The sequence below is a fragment of the Mobula hypostoma genome, chromosome 6 (genome assembly GCF_963921235.1).
Source record: "Mobula hypostoma chromosome 6, sMobHyp1.1, whole genome shotgun sequence".
Classification (NCBI taxonomy): domain Eukaryota; kingdom Metazoa; phylum Chordata; class Chondrichthyes; order Myliobatiformes; family Myliobatidae; genus Mobula; species Mobula hypostoma.
Window position 1 is genome coordinate 20,549,955 of NC_086102.1, and position 16,912 is coordinate 20,566,866.

The following is a 16,912-nucleotide window of genomic DNA, read 5'->3' on the forward strand; positions in this document are numbered from 1 at the left end:
ATTCGAGAAAGGGAGTAGGGATAGCCCAGGAAATTATAGGCCAGTAAGTCTTACTTCAGTGGTTGGTAAGTTGATGGAGAAGATCCTGAGAGGCAGGATTTATGAACATTTGGAGAGGCAAAATATGATTAGGAATAGTCAGCATGGCTTTGTCAAAGGCAGATCGTGCCTTACGAGCCGGATTGAATTTTTTGAGGATGTGACTAAGCACATTGATGAAGGTAGAGCCGTAGATGTAGTGTATATGGATTTTAGCAAGGCATTTGATAAGGTACCCCATGCAAGGCTTATTGAGAAAGTAAGAAGGCATGGGATCCAAGGAGACATTGCTTTGTGGATCCAGAACTGGCTTGCCTACAGAAGACAAAGAGTGGTTGTAGATGGGTCATATTCTGCATGGAGGTCGGTGACCAGTGGTGTGCCTCAGGGAAATGTTCTGGGACCCCTACTCTTTGTGACTTTTTTATAAATGACCTAGATGAGGAAGTGGAGGGGTGGGTGAGTAAATTTGCTGATGATAAAAGTTGGGGGTGTTGTGGATAGTGTGGAGGGCTGTCAGAGGTTACAGCGGGACAGTGATAGGATGCAAAACTGGGCTGAGAAGTGGCAGATGGGGTTCAACCCAGATAAGTGTGAGGTGGTTCATTTTGGTAGGTCAAAAATGGCAGAATATAGCATTAATGGTAAGACTCTTGGTAGTGTGGAGGATCAGAGGGATCTTGGGGTCTGTGTCCATAGGACACTGAAAGCTGTTACACAGGTTGACTCTGGTTAAGAAGACATATGGTGCATTGGCCTTCATCAATCGTGGGATTGAGTTTAAAAGCCGAGAGGTAATGTTGCAGCTATATAGGAGCCTGGTCAGACCCCACTTGGAGTACTGTGCTCAGTTCTGGTCACCTCACCATAGGAAGGACGTGGAAACCATAGAAAGAGTGCAGAGGAGATTTACAAAGATGTTGTCTGGATTGGGGAGCATGCCTTATGAGAATAGGTTGAGTGAACTCTGGCTTTTCTCTTTGGAGTGATGGAGGATGAGAAGTGACTTGATAGAGGTGTACAAGATAATGAGAGGCATTGATCATGTTGATAGCCAGAGGGTTTTCCCCAGGACTGAAATGGCTAGCACGAGAGAGCATAGTTTTAAGGTGCTTGGAAGTAGGTACAGAGGAGATGTCGGGTAAGTTTTTTACGCAGAGAGTGGGGAGTGTGTGGAATGGGCTGCCGGTGACAGTGGTGGAGGCGGAAACGATAGGGTCTTTTAAGAGACTCCTGGGTGGGTACATGGAGCTTAGAAAAATAGAGGGCTATGGGTAAAGCTTAGGTAGTTCTAAGGTAGGGGCATGTTCAGCACAGCTTTGTGGGCCGAAGGGCCTGTATTGTGCTGTATGTTTTCTATGTTTCTATGTTTAACTGGGGATCATTTGGGAGGCTGAAGGGGTGATAGGTAGGACATATCAGGAGGTAATTTCATCGAAGGTGTAAGACACAGGAAACTGGGTAACAGGAAGGGGAAAGGGGTTAAGGAGCTAGTGCAGGGTACTCCTGCGGCCAACCCCCTAAACACCAGGTATATTACTTTGGATACTGTATTGTGGGGGTGGGGGTGGGGAGACGGTGACCTAACAGAAGAAAGTCACAGTGATCAGGTCTCTGACACTGAGTCTTCCTCTATGACTCAGATGCGAAGTGTGAAGTAGAGGCATTCTACGCTGATAGGGGATTCGTTAGTTCGGAGAATGGACAGGAGGTTCTATGGGCGGGAAGGAGATTCCTGGATGGTATGTTCCCTCCCAGGTGCCAGGGTCTGGGGTTTCTCAGATCAATTACTCAGTATTCTTAAGTGGGAGGGTGAACAACCAGAAGTTGTGGTCCATGTAGGTACCAATGACTTGAGAAGGTTGAGTGATGAGGTTCTGCATAGGGAGTTTAGGTGCTAATTTAAAGGGCTGGACTTCCAGGGTTGTAATCTCAGGATGCTACCTGTGCCACGTGCTAGTGAGGCTAGAACTAGGAAGATTGTACAGTTTAATACATGACGAAGGAGTTGGTGTAGGAGGGATAGCACAAGATGTTTTGGATCATTAGTTTCTCTTTCAGGGAAGGTCGGACCTGTACAGAAGGGATGATTTGCATCTGAACAGGAGGGGGACTAATCTTCCCACTAGGATATTTGTTAGTGCTGCACGTTGGGTTTAAACTAAAGTTGCAAGGGGATGGGAATCTGCGTGCCAGAACAATTAATGGAGAGGTTGTGAAAGCAGATGTTGCTAAGACCTCAGACAAAGTTAGGAATCAAAAGGTTGAGCATGGTGTGACAAAATCGAAAAGGGTGAAAACAGGACTGAAAGTGTTGTATCTGAATTTGCGCAGTGTATGGAAAAAGGTGAACTTGCAGCATAGTTGCAGATTGGCAGGTATGATGTTGTAGGAACTATGGCTGAAAGATCATAACTGGGAGCTTAATGTCCAAGGGCGTACATTGTTATCAAAAGGGTAGGCAGGAAGGCAAGGGGGCAGTGTTGCTCTGTTGGTAAAAATTAAATCAAATCATTAGAAAGAGGTGACATAGGGTAGGAAGATGTTGAATCTCCTCTTGCCTCTTAACTCTCATCTTCTCACCTGCCTATCTCCGCCCCTGGTGCCCCTCCTCCTTCCATTTCTCCCATGGTTGGCGCTCCTTCCTATCAGATTCCTTTTCCAGCCCTTTACCTTCTTTACCTGGTTTCTTACTTCATCCACCAGCGCCCCCCCCCCCGCCCCCTGGTACTTTTGCTCTTCCCGCCGCCACCTCATTCTGGCTTCTTTCCCCCTACCTTTGCAGTCCTGATCAAGGGTTTTGACCCAAAACTTGGGCTGTTTATTCATTTCCAAAGATGCTGCCTGATCTGCTGCATTCCCATAGCATTTGGTGTGTGTTGCAAGCAGAAGGTGCATTTGTCTTAAAATATTTTTATTTCTGCTCAGTGTTTAATAGTAATATTTGTTTCAAGTGTTTTGTCAAGTCATGGTAATTATATCTGTGCCCATGATGAGAGAGATACAATTTTGCCCTCCCTTCCGGCACTTGATCCACAGTACTGCAGGTCACAGTTCTTCCAAGTATACATCCAGGAACTGCTTAAATGTGGTGACTGTTCCTCCCTCTATTCCCCTTTTAAGCAATGTATCCCAGAGTCCTACGATCTCCTGGAAACATTTGTCCTTGCTTCTCCAATTTTTCCAGCTGGGCCAGATCCTGCTGCAAGGTTTGATAGCCTCGCTGTCAACTACACTTCCAATCTTGGTGTCATGATTCCATAGATATTTGCATTTAACGAGCAGTTCTACTGGTCTACCAAATGAGTTGGCCATTGAGTGATCAAAGATGTGGATAAGACAATCAAGCACACCGAACAGCCTTTGTGTTCCTGCTTACAACTTTTCAGCAGCTGGCTCTACCTTCACGCTCCTTTTCCTCCACCTTGCTTCAGTCTCTCAATGCCATCCCTTCTGTCACTTCCCTGGCTCAATCTACATATCATCCTTTATTCCTCTCCAGCCACCAATAGCTTTGGACTCCTGTCTTGCTACATTCCTAGCTCCTTTATTTTTAATACTGGCCATCTCCCCTCTCTGCTAATGTTGACAATTTCTTTTCCCCTGCGGATGCTACTCAACTTAATTTTTCTCATTTTTGTTTTCAGAATTTAATTTAATTTTTATTTATTTGATTTTTGTTTAGGGATACTGCGGAACTGGCCCTTCTGGTCCAATAAGCTGATTTTTGTTAATTAGAGTGATTAACATTCATTGTAATTTGTGTCCTTTTAGTCCTCAACTTCCTTTAAAATGAAAATGTTCAATCCCTTGACAGGAATACTATTAAGTGTGCCATGAATTAATAGATTCTATTAATGACTTAATTTTCAGGAAACAGTTGCTGTGTGTCTTTCTGAAGTACAATGTCTTCCATCAAATTACCTGGAAAATTATTTATTTTTTTGAAAATTTCATAATACTTTGTACATTGAGCATTATTGGTTGGATTTGTTTCAACAGGTTGTCTACTTCCGGCAAGGTCATGAAGCTTATGTTGAAGCTGTTAAAAAGGCTAAAATATACACCATCAGTAAGCGCAAACAGCCATGGCACAAGATGGAACTTAGGGTAATACTGAACAATGAATTTGTGAATTGAGTCAAATTTTATTTCCACAAGTATGTGAGTAATTTAATTTGTGGAGTTTCAGTGGTTGCTGTGTTGTAATTCCATCATCTCTCTATCAACTTTCAAAGCTGAAGGCCATCTGATACAAGAAGTGCTTTGGTTGGTGTTTCCTGTTTTGATGTGAGCAAAGACCATAAGATATAGGAGCAGAATTGGGTTATTTGGCCCATTGAGCCTGCTCAGCCATTTGATCATGGCTGATCCATTTTCCCTCTCAGCCCTGATCTCCTGCTTTCTCGCCATATCATTTCATGCTCTGACTAGTTAAATATCTATTAACCTCTGCTGTAAATATACCCGATGACTTGGCCTCCAGAGCCGCCCTGTGGCAATAAATTCCACAGACTTACCACCCTCTGGCTAAAGGAATATCTCCTCATCTCTGTTCTAAACAGGTCCCTCTATTCTGATGCTGTGTCCTCTGGTCTTAGGCTCCCCCACCAAAGGAATCCTCTCCATATCCACTGTACTGAGGCCTTCCAACACTAGATAGGTTTCAATGAGATCCCGTCTCATTCTTCTGAATTCCAGTGAGTACAGGCTCAGAGCCCTCAATTGGTCCTCATATGGTAACACTTTTAATTCCCGGAATCATTCTCGAGAACTGGCTCTGAGCCCTCTCCAATGTCTATACACCCTTTCTTAGATAAGTATTCCAAAACTGCTCTCAATACTCCAAGTGAGGCCTTCCAGTGCTTTATAAAGCCTCAACATTATATCCTTGCTTTTATATTCTAGTCTCTCAAAATGAATGCTAACATTGAATTTGCCTTCCTCATCCCCTGCAGGAGGACTCCCTAGTTCTTTGGCACCTTTGATTTTTAAATTTTCTCTTCATTTAGAAAATAGTCTACGCTTTTACTTCTGCTACCAAAGTGCATGTCCATATACTTACTGACACATTATTCCATCTGCCTCTTTGCTCATTCTCCTAATCTGTCTTAGTCTTCTTGAGCCTCCTTGCCCCTCCACTTGTCTTTGTATTGTCCACAAACTTGCCACAAACCCATCAATTCTGTTGTCCAAATCATTGACATATAACATAAAAAGAGTCGGTCCCAACACAGACCCCTGTGGAACACAAGTCACCAGCAGCCAAGCAGAAAAGGCTCCCTTTATTCCCAATGTTTGCCTGATACCAATCAGCTAGTGCTCTACCCATGCTGGTATTGTTCCTGTAATGCCATGGGCTCAAAGCTTGTTAAGCAGTCTCATGTGTGGCACCTTGTCAAAGTCCTTCTGAGAATCCAAGTACACAACATCCATCAATTTTCCTTTGTCTATCCTGCATGTGATTTCTTTAAAGAATTCCAACAGATTTGTCAGGTAAGGCCCTTATATTTAACTTTGATTGGTCGTATTAATGCAGTTAAGATGTTTTTTTTGCCAAAATTTTTATATGTGTTTCAGGCATTACCAATTTTCGTTCCTAAATCTTTTTTTGATAAAGTCGACTCTAAAATTTCTTCATTTATTTGGCAGAATAAGAATCCGAGACTGGGTAAAATACATTTACAGAAAGCTAAGAGAGATGGAGGTTTAGCATTACCTAACTTTAGATTTTATTATTGGGCTATTAATATTCGACATATGAAATTTTGGTTACTTGACCGGGATATACTATCTATTCCTAAATGGGTAGCATTGGAATTACAATCTGTTCAGGGTTATACACTTGGTTCTATTTTAGGTTCATCTCTTCCTTTTGATTCGAAACGCCTTAAGCAGATCTCTAACCCGATCGTTAAATATGCTTTGCGTATTTGGTTTCAATTCAGAAAATTTTTTGATCTTAATCAATTCGGGTTAGCGATTCCTATTTTAGGTAACATATTTTTTCCTCCCTCTTTTACGGATCGCGCTTTTCAAACTTGGAAGACTAAGGGTATTTTACGGTTTTTGGATTTATTTTTAGATGGTTCCCTTATGTCTTTTGAACAATTATCTAATAAATATAACTTATCAAGAATACATTTTTTTAGATATTTACAAGTTAGAAATTTCCTAAGTACTATACTTTCTTCCTTTCCAATGCTTCCTCCTATATATATTTTAGATTCGATAATTAACCTTAATCCATGTCAGAAAGGTGCATCGGCTATGATTTATAATATTATTATGAAACTTAGGAAAGCTCCATTTGATAAGATTAGGGTAGATTGGGAACAGGAATTGGGGCTTACCATTTCTGTGGATGATTGGGGGCAGATTTTACAATTAGTTAATACTTCTTCTATTTGTGCTAAACATTCCCTAATTCAATTTAAAGTGGTGCATAGAGCACATATGTCCAAAGATAAGTTAGCGCGTTTTTACTCGCATATTAATCCTTTCTGTGATAGATGTTCGGGGCAGATAGCCTCTTTAACTCATATGTTTTGGTCTTGCCCTACTTTGGAAACTTTTTGAGAGAGATATTTTCAATATTATTTCTAAGGTATTAAATATAGATATCTCTCCTCACCCTATTACTGCTATCTTTGGACTACCTAAAATTTCTAGTAATCTTTCCCCTTCAGCCCGTAGAATGATTGCATTTCTTACTTTAATGGCGAAAAGATGTATTTTACAACATTGGAAAGAGCTTAATGCTCCAACTACCTTTTTTTGGTTTTCTCAGACGATTTTATGTTTGAATCTGGAGAAAATTAGAAGTAACCTTTATGATTCTTCATTTAAATTTGAACAGATTTGGGGACCTTTTATTCGATATTTTCATTTAATGTAATATTTACCCTTCTTGTTTTTTTTTCACTGTTTTAATGGAGGTCGGGATTGAGGACGTGATTTTAAGTTTAACTCTGTTTGGTTTCAAGTTAGCCCATTGCTTTGCTTTGCTTTTAGTTAGTTGCACGGTGGGTTTTTTGGGGTTTTTTTTTCTTTTTTTTCCATTGATATATATAAAATCTAGTATACTATTATGTTATCTTGGTTTCTTATGCTTAAATTACATTGTTTGTAGTATTTTCTTTTTGGTATTGTTATCTTTTGGAATTTTATTATACTTTAACATTGTATTAATGTTTATATGGCTTACCTTGTTTGTATACTTACTCAATAAAAAGATTTAAAAAGAAAGATTTGTCAGGTAAGGTTTCCCTTAAGGAAAGCATGCTGACTACGGCCTATTTTATCATGTGCTGTGAAGTACCCCAGAACCAGACCAACTGGCCCATAATTTCCTTTCTTCTGTCTCTCTCCCTTCTTGAAGAGTGGAGTGACATTTGCAACTTTCCACTCCTCTGGAACCATGCCAAAATCTATTGACTCGTGAATGATCCTTACTAATGCCTCCAAAATCTCTTCAACCACCTCTTTCAGCACACTGGGGTGCAGTCCATCTGAACCAGCCTTCAGACATTTGAGTTTCCCAAGAACCTTTTCTCTCGTAAAGGCAACTTCATTCATTTCTGCCTCCTGACACACTCAAGCTTCTGGCATACTTCTCGTGTCTTCCATAGTGAAGACTGATGCAATGTACTTATTCAGTTTGTCCACCATTTCCTTATACCCCTTACTACCTCTCCAGCATCATTCTCCAGCGGGACGCTATCCAACCTTGCCTGTTTTTTTACTCTTTTTAATAAGTGAAGGAATGTTTGGTGTCCTCTTCAATATTTTTGGCTAGATTACCTTCATTTTGCATCTTTTCCTCCTTAATGACTTTAAGTTGCTTTCTATTGGTTTTTAAAATCTTCCCAATTCTCTAACTTACCACTAATTTTTGCTTTATTATATGCCTTCCTTTTGGCTTTTATGTTGACTTTGACTTTCCTTGTCAGGTACAATGGTGTCATCCTGCCTTTAGAATATTACTACTTTGCGATGTATCTATCCCGTGCCTTCTGAATTGCTGCCAGAAACTCCAGCCATTTCTGCTCAGTCATCATTCCTGTTAGAGTCATCTTCCAATCAACTTTGGCCAGCATCTCTTTCATACCTCTGTAATTCCCTTTACTCTACTGTAATACTAATACATCTGTTTTCAGCTTCTCCTTCTCAAATTGCAGGATGAATTCTATCATATTATGATCATTGGTCCCCTAAGGGTTCCTTTACCTTAAGCTCTCTAATCAATTTCCGTTCATTGCACAACACCTAATCCAGTATAGCTGATGCCCTGGTGAGTTCAACTTCGAGCTGCTCTAAAAAGCCATCTTGTAGGCATTCTTCAAATTTCCCCCCTTGGGATCCAGTACCAACCTGATTTTGTCAATCCCTCTGTTCTTGAAATCTCCCATGAATATCATTACATTGTCCTTTTGAAATGTCTTTTCTATCTCCTGTTGTAATTTGTAGCCCATATCTTTGCTGCTGTTTGGCCTGTATATAATTTCCATCGGGGTCTTTTTACCCTTGCAATTTCTTGGCTCTACCTACAAAGATTCTATACTTTTGATCCCATGTCACCTCTTTCTAAGGATTTCATTTCATATTTTTTTTAACCAATGGAGCCACCCCACTCCCTCTTGCTTACCTGTCTGTCCTTTTGATACAATGTGTATCCTTGGATGTTAAGCTCTCACCTATAATCTTCCTTGAGCCACAACTCAGTGATGCCCACAATGTCATACCTGCCCATCACTAACTGTGCTACAAATTCATCTACCTTATTCCATATACTGAGTGCATTCAAATATAACACCTTCAGTTATGTGTTTATCGTCCTTAATATGTCCAATATATACTTTCTATAGTAATTGGAAAATTCTAGTTTAGTATTGTTTGGTGCTGGGAAGTCTTGAACCTATAACTATGTACTTTCTAGGATTTGAGCAGTTGGCACTTTTATGACATTATTTCTATTTTAAATAGGATCAGGAATTTTTGAAAATTGTTGGGTTAAAATATGAAGTTGGCCCTCCCACACTATGCTGCCTCAAGCTTGCCTTCATCGACCATGAAACAGGCAAAATTATGGACAAATCATTTTCAGTTAAGTATGTTATCCATATTTGTGCTCTTGATTAATTGCCTTAGTTTAACAATTTATGCATAAATTTATTCGACTGTATTTCTGAAATTAATATCACAGATAAGGATCTCACTAAAACAAATTGAGAAGATTGCAATATTAGTTCTCAACTGTATTTGGCCTCCCATTATGAATCTATCTCTACCTCTCCTATACTTTTTCTGCTCTCTGTTTTCGCAAGTGTGTCTAAGATGATGGTTAGAGATTGCTATTTCTTCTCTTGTCACTCTTCAGTTGCCTAGTAATTTATTTACTTTTAAACAGGATAAACTCCGCCAGCATTTCTCCTTTTATGTTTAACTCCTTGTCTCTCATTGCCATCTATTTTTGTAAAGGTATATGGAACATTTACTCAGAATATTTCCTTTAATATGTTCAATAGACACTTTTCATAGTTAATCAGTCCTCCATATATATTTTACTTGACAATATTTTTCCCTTGTACTCGCTGCATTTCTTTACAGTCTCATCTTTGAAATTTCCAATATTTTAAATTTTCAGGTTTTCAGTATTAAAAAAAGCTCTGTGTTGGACTTGAGCTTTCATTATTTAAAATATGCTATACGATGCTTATTATAAGGGTTTTTTGGAGTCAATGACAATAAATTATTTTCAACTGATCATTTATTTAGCTTGTCTGAATATCACTACATTTTCTGTACAATATAGATTCTTTTTAATACTGGGCTTACTACAGTTATGAAATGTTGCTGTTTAGGGATATGGCATATGTTTCTATCTATTGGTGAATTGAGATTCACGTAAGTCAGATTTAACAAAAAAATGGTCTTCATATTCTTCTTATGATGTGTTTGTAACATATTATAACCTCTAAGAATTTCAATACGATTAATCATACCACTGAAACGAGGAAACCTGCAGATGCTGGAATTTCAAGCAACACACATAAAAGTTGCTGGTGAACGCAGCAGGCCAGGCAGCATCTCTAGGAAGAGGTACAGTTGACGTTTCGGGCCAAGACCCTTTGTCAGGACTAACTGACAGAAGAGCTAGTAAGAGATTTAAAAGTGGGAGGGGGAGATTCAAAATGATAGGAGAAGACAGGAGGGAGAGGGATGGAGCCAAGAGCTGGACAGTTGATCGGCAAAAGGGACATGAGGGGACCATGGGCCCAGGGAGAAAGAAAGGGGAAGGGGGGGAAATCCAGAGGATGGGCAACAATGGATGGGGTATGAGGGGGAGGTGGGGCACCAACGGAAGTTAGAGGTCAATGCTCATGCCATCAGGTTGGAGGCCACCCAGACGGAACACAAGGCGCTGTTCCTCCAACCCGAGGGAGGCCCTATCCCTACAGCAGAGGAGGCCGTGAACAGACACACCAGAATGGGAATGGGACGTGGAATCAAAATGTATGGCCACTGAGAGATCCTGCTTTCTCTGGCGGACGGAGCATAAGTGTTCAGCGAAACGGTCTCTCAGTCTGCGTCGGGTCTCGCCAATATATAGAAGGCCGCATCGGGAGCACCAGATGCAGTATATCACCACAGACTTTAATTCCATGTCCCATTCCCACTCTGACACGTCCATCCATGGCCTCCTCCACTGCACAGATGAAGCCACACTCAGGCCGGAGGAACAACACCCCACACTCCATCTGGGCAGCCTCGAACCCGATGGCAGGAACATCCACCTCTCCAACCTCCGTCAATGCCCCACCTCCTCCACCCCCCCCGCCCCCCGCCGCACCCCATCCGCCACTGCCCATCCTCTGGGCCCCCCTCCCCAGGCCTCCTGCCTCACGATCCCCCCACATCCCCCGCCCCCGCGAATCAACTGTCCAGCTCCTGGCTCCATCCCTCCCCCTCCCACCCCCAAATCCCCCACCAGCTCCTCCCCCAGATAGTCCCTACAAAGGGCCTCGGTCCGAAACGTCGACTGCACCACTGTATCATTGCCTGAGAACATATAAAATTATACATTAATCTCTTAGTGAATCTAAATACTGCAAATTGGAGATTAGATGTTTTATATTCCAGGTACCATGACATGCCAGATGTGATAGATTTTCTTGTTTTACGTCAATTTTATGATGAAGCAAGAAAAAGGAATTGGAAAGCAAGTAAGTCTTATTTGTTAATATCATTAATTATGTCTTTCCCATAAATGCTAACTGAGTGTTTCTATCTTTTTCTGTTTTTCCCAAGTTTTATTCATTCCTTTCTCCAATTTTAATTTTTCTTAAAAATTATTCCACCAACTGTCATATAAAAGACCAATTCCACAACAGCCCCCTATTGTCCTTATGTATGCAATTCTTCAAAAGCTACTTTGTCTGGAAATGAACTGAGGCAATCTGTGATCTTCAGGCCTTCTGTATTCTACTTTACGGAAGTCCTTACAATGCAGTTGTGGCATGTCAGTAAATCCACTTGGCATTTATATTATGTTAATTGTGCAATATTTTGTGTTGGAAGTCGTGAAGCTCGGACCAAGTGTGGGAATTATAACATGTCAAACATTGAACCATTAGGCTACTTAGAACGTGATTAATTAGAGTTAGCAAAACCTTTTTTAACACGTATTCTCAAGTTATGTATCGTATTTTAAAGGTATCTGTTGAATATATAACGCAGAAATGAAATTTAGTTCACTTTGCCTCTTCTATCTTCTAATAAACTTGGACCCAATCTGAGCTACTTTTGAATAGAACAATGGTTTGTGGAAATTGCTAGGTTCTGCTCCCATTGGAATCTAATTGTATGCTTTTAGGCAAGCTCTGGATCTGTACTGAAAACTGTTCTGTTTATCACCTTATTTTAAGATGTCTTGCTTTAGCGATTCATTATTTTGTTGCCTCAGATGACAAATTCCGATCTATAATAGATGATGCTTGGTGGTTTGGGACAGCATTGAGTCAGGAGCCGTTCCAGGCAACATATCCAGATAGTCATTTCCAGTGTTACACTGTTTGGTAAGTTGGAAGAAACCATATACGAACTCCAAAACCTATTCCTGTTAAGTGTAAAGCTCAAAAGGTTTTAATCTGTAGTAACAAGTGTATCATTGTGAAAGTTTTCTGATAAAGCCTTTACAAAAATAAAAATCACAATTCAAAATAATCCTCAGAATAGGAAATAAAGTTGTAGTGAGCAGTTGGTTCCTAAAGTTTAATTTCAAGGAATAGTACTTTTGAATTATGTAGATAAATAGTAAAGAAGGATGAATTGCCCAGAAGTTGTACACTTGCTATATGCAGTCAATGGCAAAGCAACCTCCTATCTCAGTTAGCCTGTTTTGCTCACTTCTCCCCACCTGTGATGATCATTATGGCTGACAGCAGAGGTCTGGACACAGCTCAGAAATCAGGATGTTGCCTTCAGATCAGGGGATAAGACAGCTCTCAGGTCAGCAAGATCTGTGCTTTCCTGCGCCATCAGAAAGTCAAAATGGAGTTATTCACAGAGAATATATGGCCACTTCTGTGACACCAGAGACATGAAGTGCATGTGGTAGGACATTCAAACCATAACAGACAACAAGTCCACTCTGAGTCAACAACAGTGAAGCTTCTCTTCCTGAAAAGCTGAATGTCTTTTATGCTAGATTTGGTGCACGGAATGATGTGTTGGTGAGGAAGGCTCCCCTCCCCCTGATGAGCAGACACTCTGTCTGGCTGCAGCAGATGTGAGGAAGACCCTAACCAGGGTCAACCCATATAAAGCTGCAGGGCCAGATAACATGCCTGGTTGGGTGCTGAGGGGCTATGCAGCCCAGTTATCAGAGGTTATAACAGTCCTCTTCAAAATCTCTCTGGATCAGTCCACTGACCCACTTGGGCTTTAAGGTGGCCACCATCATCCCAGTGCCCAAGAGAGTGACAGTAACCTTTCTTAATGACTACTGTCCAGTGGCTTTGACCTCAACAATAATGAAGTGCTTTGAGCAGTTGGTTATGGGTCGCATTACATCCCATCTTCCTGTTACATTCCAACCTTTCCAGTTGGCTTATTGTGTAAATTGGTCCATTGATGATGCCATAACCTTTGGTATCTGTCCCACCTGGAAATTGCCGTCTAATATGCCAGATTGCTGTTTATCAACTTCAGCTTAGCATTTAATATGATTATTTCTCAGAAGCTGGTGGGTAACCTGTCCTCTTTGGGTGTCAGCAGGTCTCTTAGTAACTGGATCTTAGACTTCTTGACAGAAAAGCCAGTCCATCATTCATTGACAAAAACGCCTCTAGCTCCATCACAGTGAGCACTAACGCTCCTAAGACTCTGTGCTGTTCACGCTGCTGACATATGACTGCATTGCTAGATTCAGTTTAAACTGAATCATTAAATTCACTGATAACACGACAGTGGTTGGCTGCTTCAACCATGATGAAATGGCGTTCAGAGAGGAGTTAGAGCAGCTCGTAGAATGGTGCGAGCACAGCAACTTGAGTCTTAGTGTGGACAAGAACAAAGAGATGATTGTGGACTTTAGGAAGTTGGAGGCTGACCACTACTCACTGCACGTACACAGATCCTCTGTGGAGAAAATTAGGAGCATGAAGATCCTGAGACTGCACATAACAGGCAATCTCACCTGGTTGCTGAACACTGCCTCTTTTGTCAAGAAAGCACAGCAGCGTCATCACTGCTTGAAATTGAGGCACCCCCCCACCTATTCTAACTAATTTTTACAGGAGCACCATTGAGAGTGTCCTGATCAGCAGCATCACCATCTGCTATCAGAGTTGCAAACCACAAGTCCCTACAAGGTATTGTGATGACTGTTGAGAGGATCATTGGGATCTTTCTTCCACCCACCAAAGATATTCATCAGTTGTGTCATGTACTCAGGGCCCTTAGCATTGTTAATGATCTCTCCTATCCGTCCAACAGTGAGGATGTACTGTTGCATTAGGACAAGAGCTGTTAGGATAGGAAACAGCTTCTTCCCCCACAAGTCATAGCTTTCTAAACCTTTCCAATCCATGTGCAGTTGAAGTCAGAAGTTTACATACATCTTAGCCAAATACATTTAAACTCAGTTTTTCACAATTCCTGACATTTAATCCTAGAAAACATTCCCTGTCTTAGGTCAGTTAGGATCACTATTTTAAGAATGTGAAATGTCAGAGTAATAGAGAGAATGATGTATTTCAGCTTTTATTTCTTTCATCACTTTCCCAGTGGGTCAGAAGTTTGCATACACTTTGTTAGTGTTTGATAGCATTGCCTTTAAATTGTTTAACTTGGGTCAAGCGTTTTGGGTAGCCTTCCACAAGCTTCTCACAGTAAGTTGCTGGAATTTTGTTCCATTCCTCTAGACAGAACTGGTGTAACTGAGTCAGGTTTGTAGGCCTCTTTGCTCACACACACTTTTTCAGTTCTGTCCACAAATTTTCGGGAGAAGAGAAGGCTAAGGAGTAAACCCCACACAAATCTAGCAGCTCTGCCAAATGTACTGCTTTGCATTCCTTTGGACCACATCCGCGAGGCCGAGGAGAGGATCTTGATGTCTGGGCAGCCCAGGAACTCCATATTCATCGCCCAGGTCTGCGCCCCTGACGGGCGCATCCATTGTCTACTTAAACAGACGGAGCCATGAATACTACTATTCTGTCATAGATTAAGGAACCTTCCATTTACTATTAAAATGTTTTATAATCAACATAGTGGTCTCCTATCAGAAAATGTTGCAACTGTTGAAAGAGAAACGGTATTTCAGGATCTCCATTTAACAAGGAAATGGAGAAAACTAGTTGGTTTCAAGATGTGGAGAAGGAAGAAACAGCATCTGTGGATGGAAACTAACAGTGTTCTGGGCAGAGACTAAGGAATCTGTAAGGGCCACCCAGAGTTACCTTGGTGATGCATTGTACAGGTCATTCAGTTGACAGTTTAATGGGGGCAGTTAGAGAAATTAAACAAAAGCTATGAAACAGCACATCATCTTCCATCAGGTCGTTTTGTTGCCCTACAACTCTGGATAACTTGCTTTCTTTGTCTGTGTCAGAACAGGTCATTAATGTGGTACATCATCCATCTTGTAGCCTTTGTTCGTTTTCTTTCTAACTGGATAATCTCTACCATAAATCCTATGGCAATCCCGTCCTCATCCTAACATGGACATTTTATTTGTCCTTTTTTTTCTCAGCAGTTTAACACCGTGTTCTCACTTTCCCAGTTTTGAACATGGGTCTTTGAAATGAAATGTTTACTTGTTTTCTCTTTCCACAGATGCTGCCAAACCTACTAAATGTTTCTGGAATTTTTTAATTTTATTTCAGATTTTCACTCTAGTTTTTTTAGTTTTTAATTTACTGTGTTTTTTGTTTTGCCGTAGGCACTATCAATTTATACGATGTGATCTCACAGTGAAATAATCAGTAAATCAATTTATTTTGAGGGATAAATAAGGATACTTAGAGAACTTGTAAACAACAATATTCTTTCATTCTGAAAGTGAAACTTCAGGCAATATAGAATTTAATTGTCGTCACTTTGAGAAATATGTTCATGATTTGGTGTGGGAACTTGTGACTGTACCTTGCATTTTAAAAGGAACATATGAAAGCTTCAAAAGAGATCAGCATTTATCAAGATCAGTGATCTATAACTTGTTTTTCCATTTTGTTTCTAAAGCTGGGAGAATAACGAAATTGAGAGGCTCAGTCCTTGGGATATGGAACCCATTTCTGAAAATGGTAATTATCTAAAATCATGTGCTAAAGTTGTTAGTTAAGCCTTCCACTGTAGATGTAAATCAATTTCAAGTGATATTTTACAGGAATAATGTTAATAGACTCTGAAAGAAAAATTAACGTTTGGCTAACAAAATTGTCTATAATACATGAAATAAGAGATGTTCATTATTGTTTTTGAAAAGGCTTGAATTGTGTAATAATCAACCAGAAAATGCAGAAAATACGCAGGTCAGGCAGCATCTGTGAAAAGAGAAACTGTTGACATTTCATGTCTAGGGGACCTTACTCAATTCCGGTTCTGATTAAATATCCTGGAGCTGAAAGAGTTAATATTACTCTTTCTACATGTGATCTGCTGAGTGTTTCCAGCATTTTCTGTTTTTTTTTTCAGATTTCTAGAAAATGATTTTTTTCAATTTCATTTACTCTTGAAGCGTGGGTTTTTTTTTTACATGATCTAACATTATTTGGTAATTTAATCTCAAGTATCGAACCATGACTGTGACATGTTATTTCTGTTGTTTGATGATAGCATATAAGCAGTTCAATATAAAATATTTTAGAAGGGATGAAATTTTTATGAATATTTGGATTATGGAGAGGCAATCTGCCTTGTGTGCATCAATTTTGGTGAGAGGCGAGGTAAACTGTAACTTTAATTTGCGACCATTACCATATCTATCTGTGTGATAACTGTCCTACATATCAGTTGAATGTTCTTAGCATTCCATGGCACAAGTAATTATATTTGGTCAAAAACAAAATGCTGGAGGTATTAAGCAAGTAAAACAACATTGTTGAGGACAGAAATATTCAGGGATCTGATAAGAGGAGAGATTACCTGAAATCGTTCAATAATATACTCCAAGAGCGTTAATGTGCCAGATGGAAGATGATGTATGTTGGTCACAAATGTATGCCGGGCATTGTTGGAATAATGGTGGAGGTTATAGATATCAGAGTGGTATTGGGACACAGAAAAGGAATAAAAATGACATGTGACTGAAAGCTTGGCCATCCTGGTGAAATGAAGAGAGGTGTTCTGCCCTCAATCTGTCATTGGTTTC

General features: G+C 40.3%; 1 protein-coding gene across 5 annotated transcripts in view; it reads left to right on the forward strand.

Moving 5' to 3' along the window:
* Nucleotides 1–16,912, forward strand: part of brwd1 (bromodomain and WD repeat domain containing 1) — a 158,343-nt gene that overhangs the window by 108,269 nt on the left and 33,162 nt on the right. For all 5 annotated transcript variants that reach the window (XR_010018284.1, XM_063050359.1, XM_063050361.1 and 2 more), the window contains 5 exons: nucleotides 4,042–4,149; nucleotides 9,025–9,149; nucleotides 11,182–11,264; nucleotides 12,005–12,116; nucleotides 15,784–15,845. Coding sequence is in view for 4 of the 5 variants with exons in the window: in XM_063050359.1 (XP_062906429.1) it covers nucleotides 4,042–4,149; nucleotides 9,025–9,149; nucleotides 11,182–11,264; nucleotides 12,005–12,116; nucleotides 15,784–15,845 (490 nt within the window). In the remaining variant the exon portion in view is untranslated. The remainder of the gene's footprint in view (nucleotides 1–4,041; nucleotides 4,150–9,024; nucleotides 9,150–11,181; nucleotides 11,265–12,004; nucleotides 12,117–15,783; nucleotides 15,846–16,912) is intronic.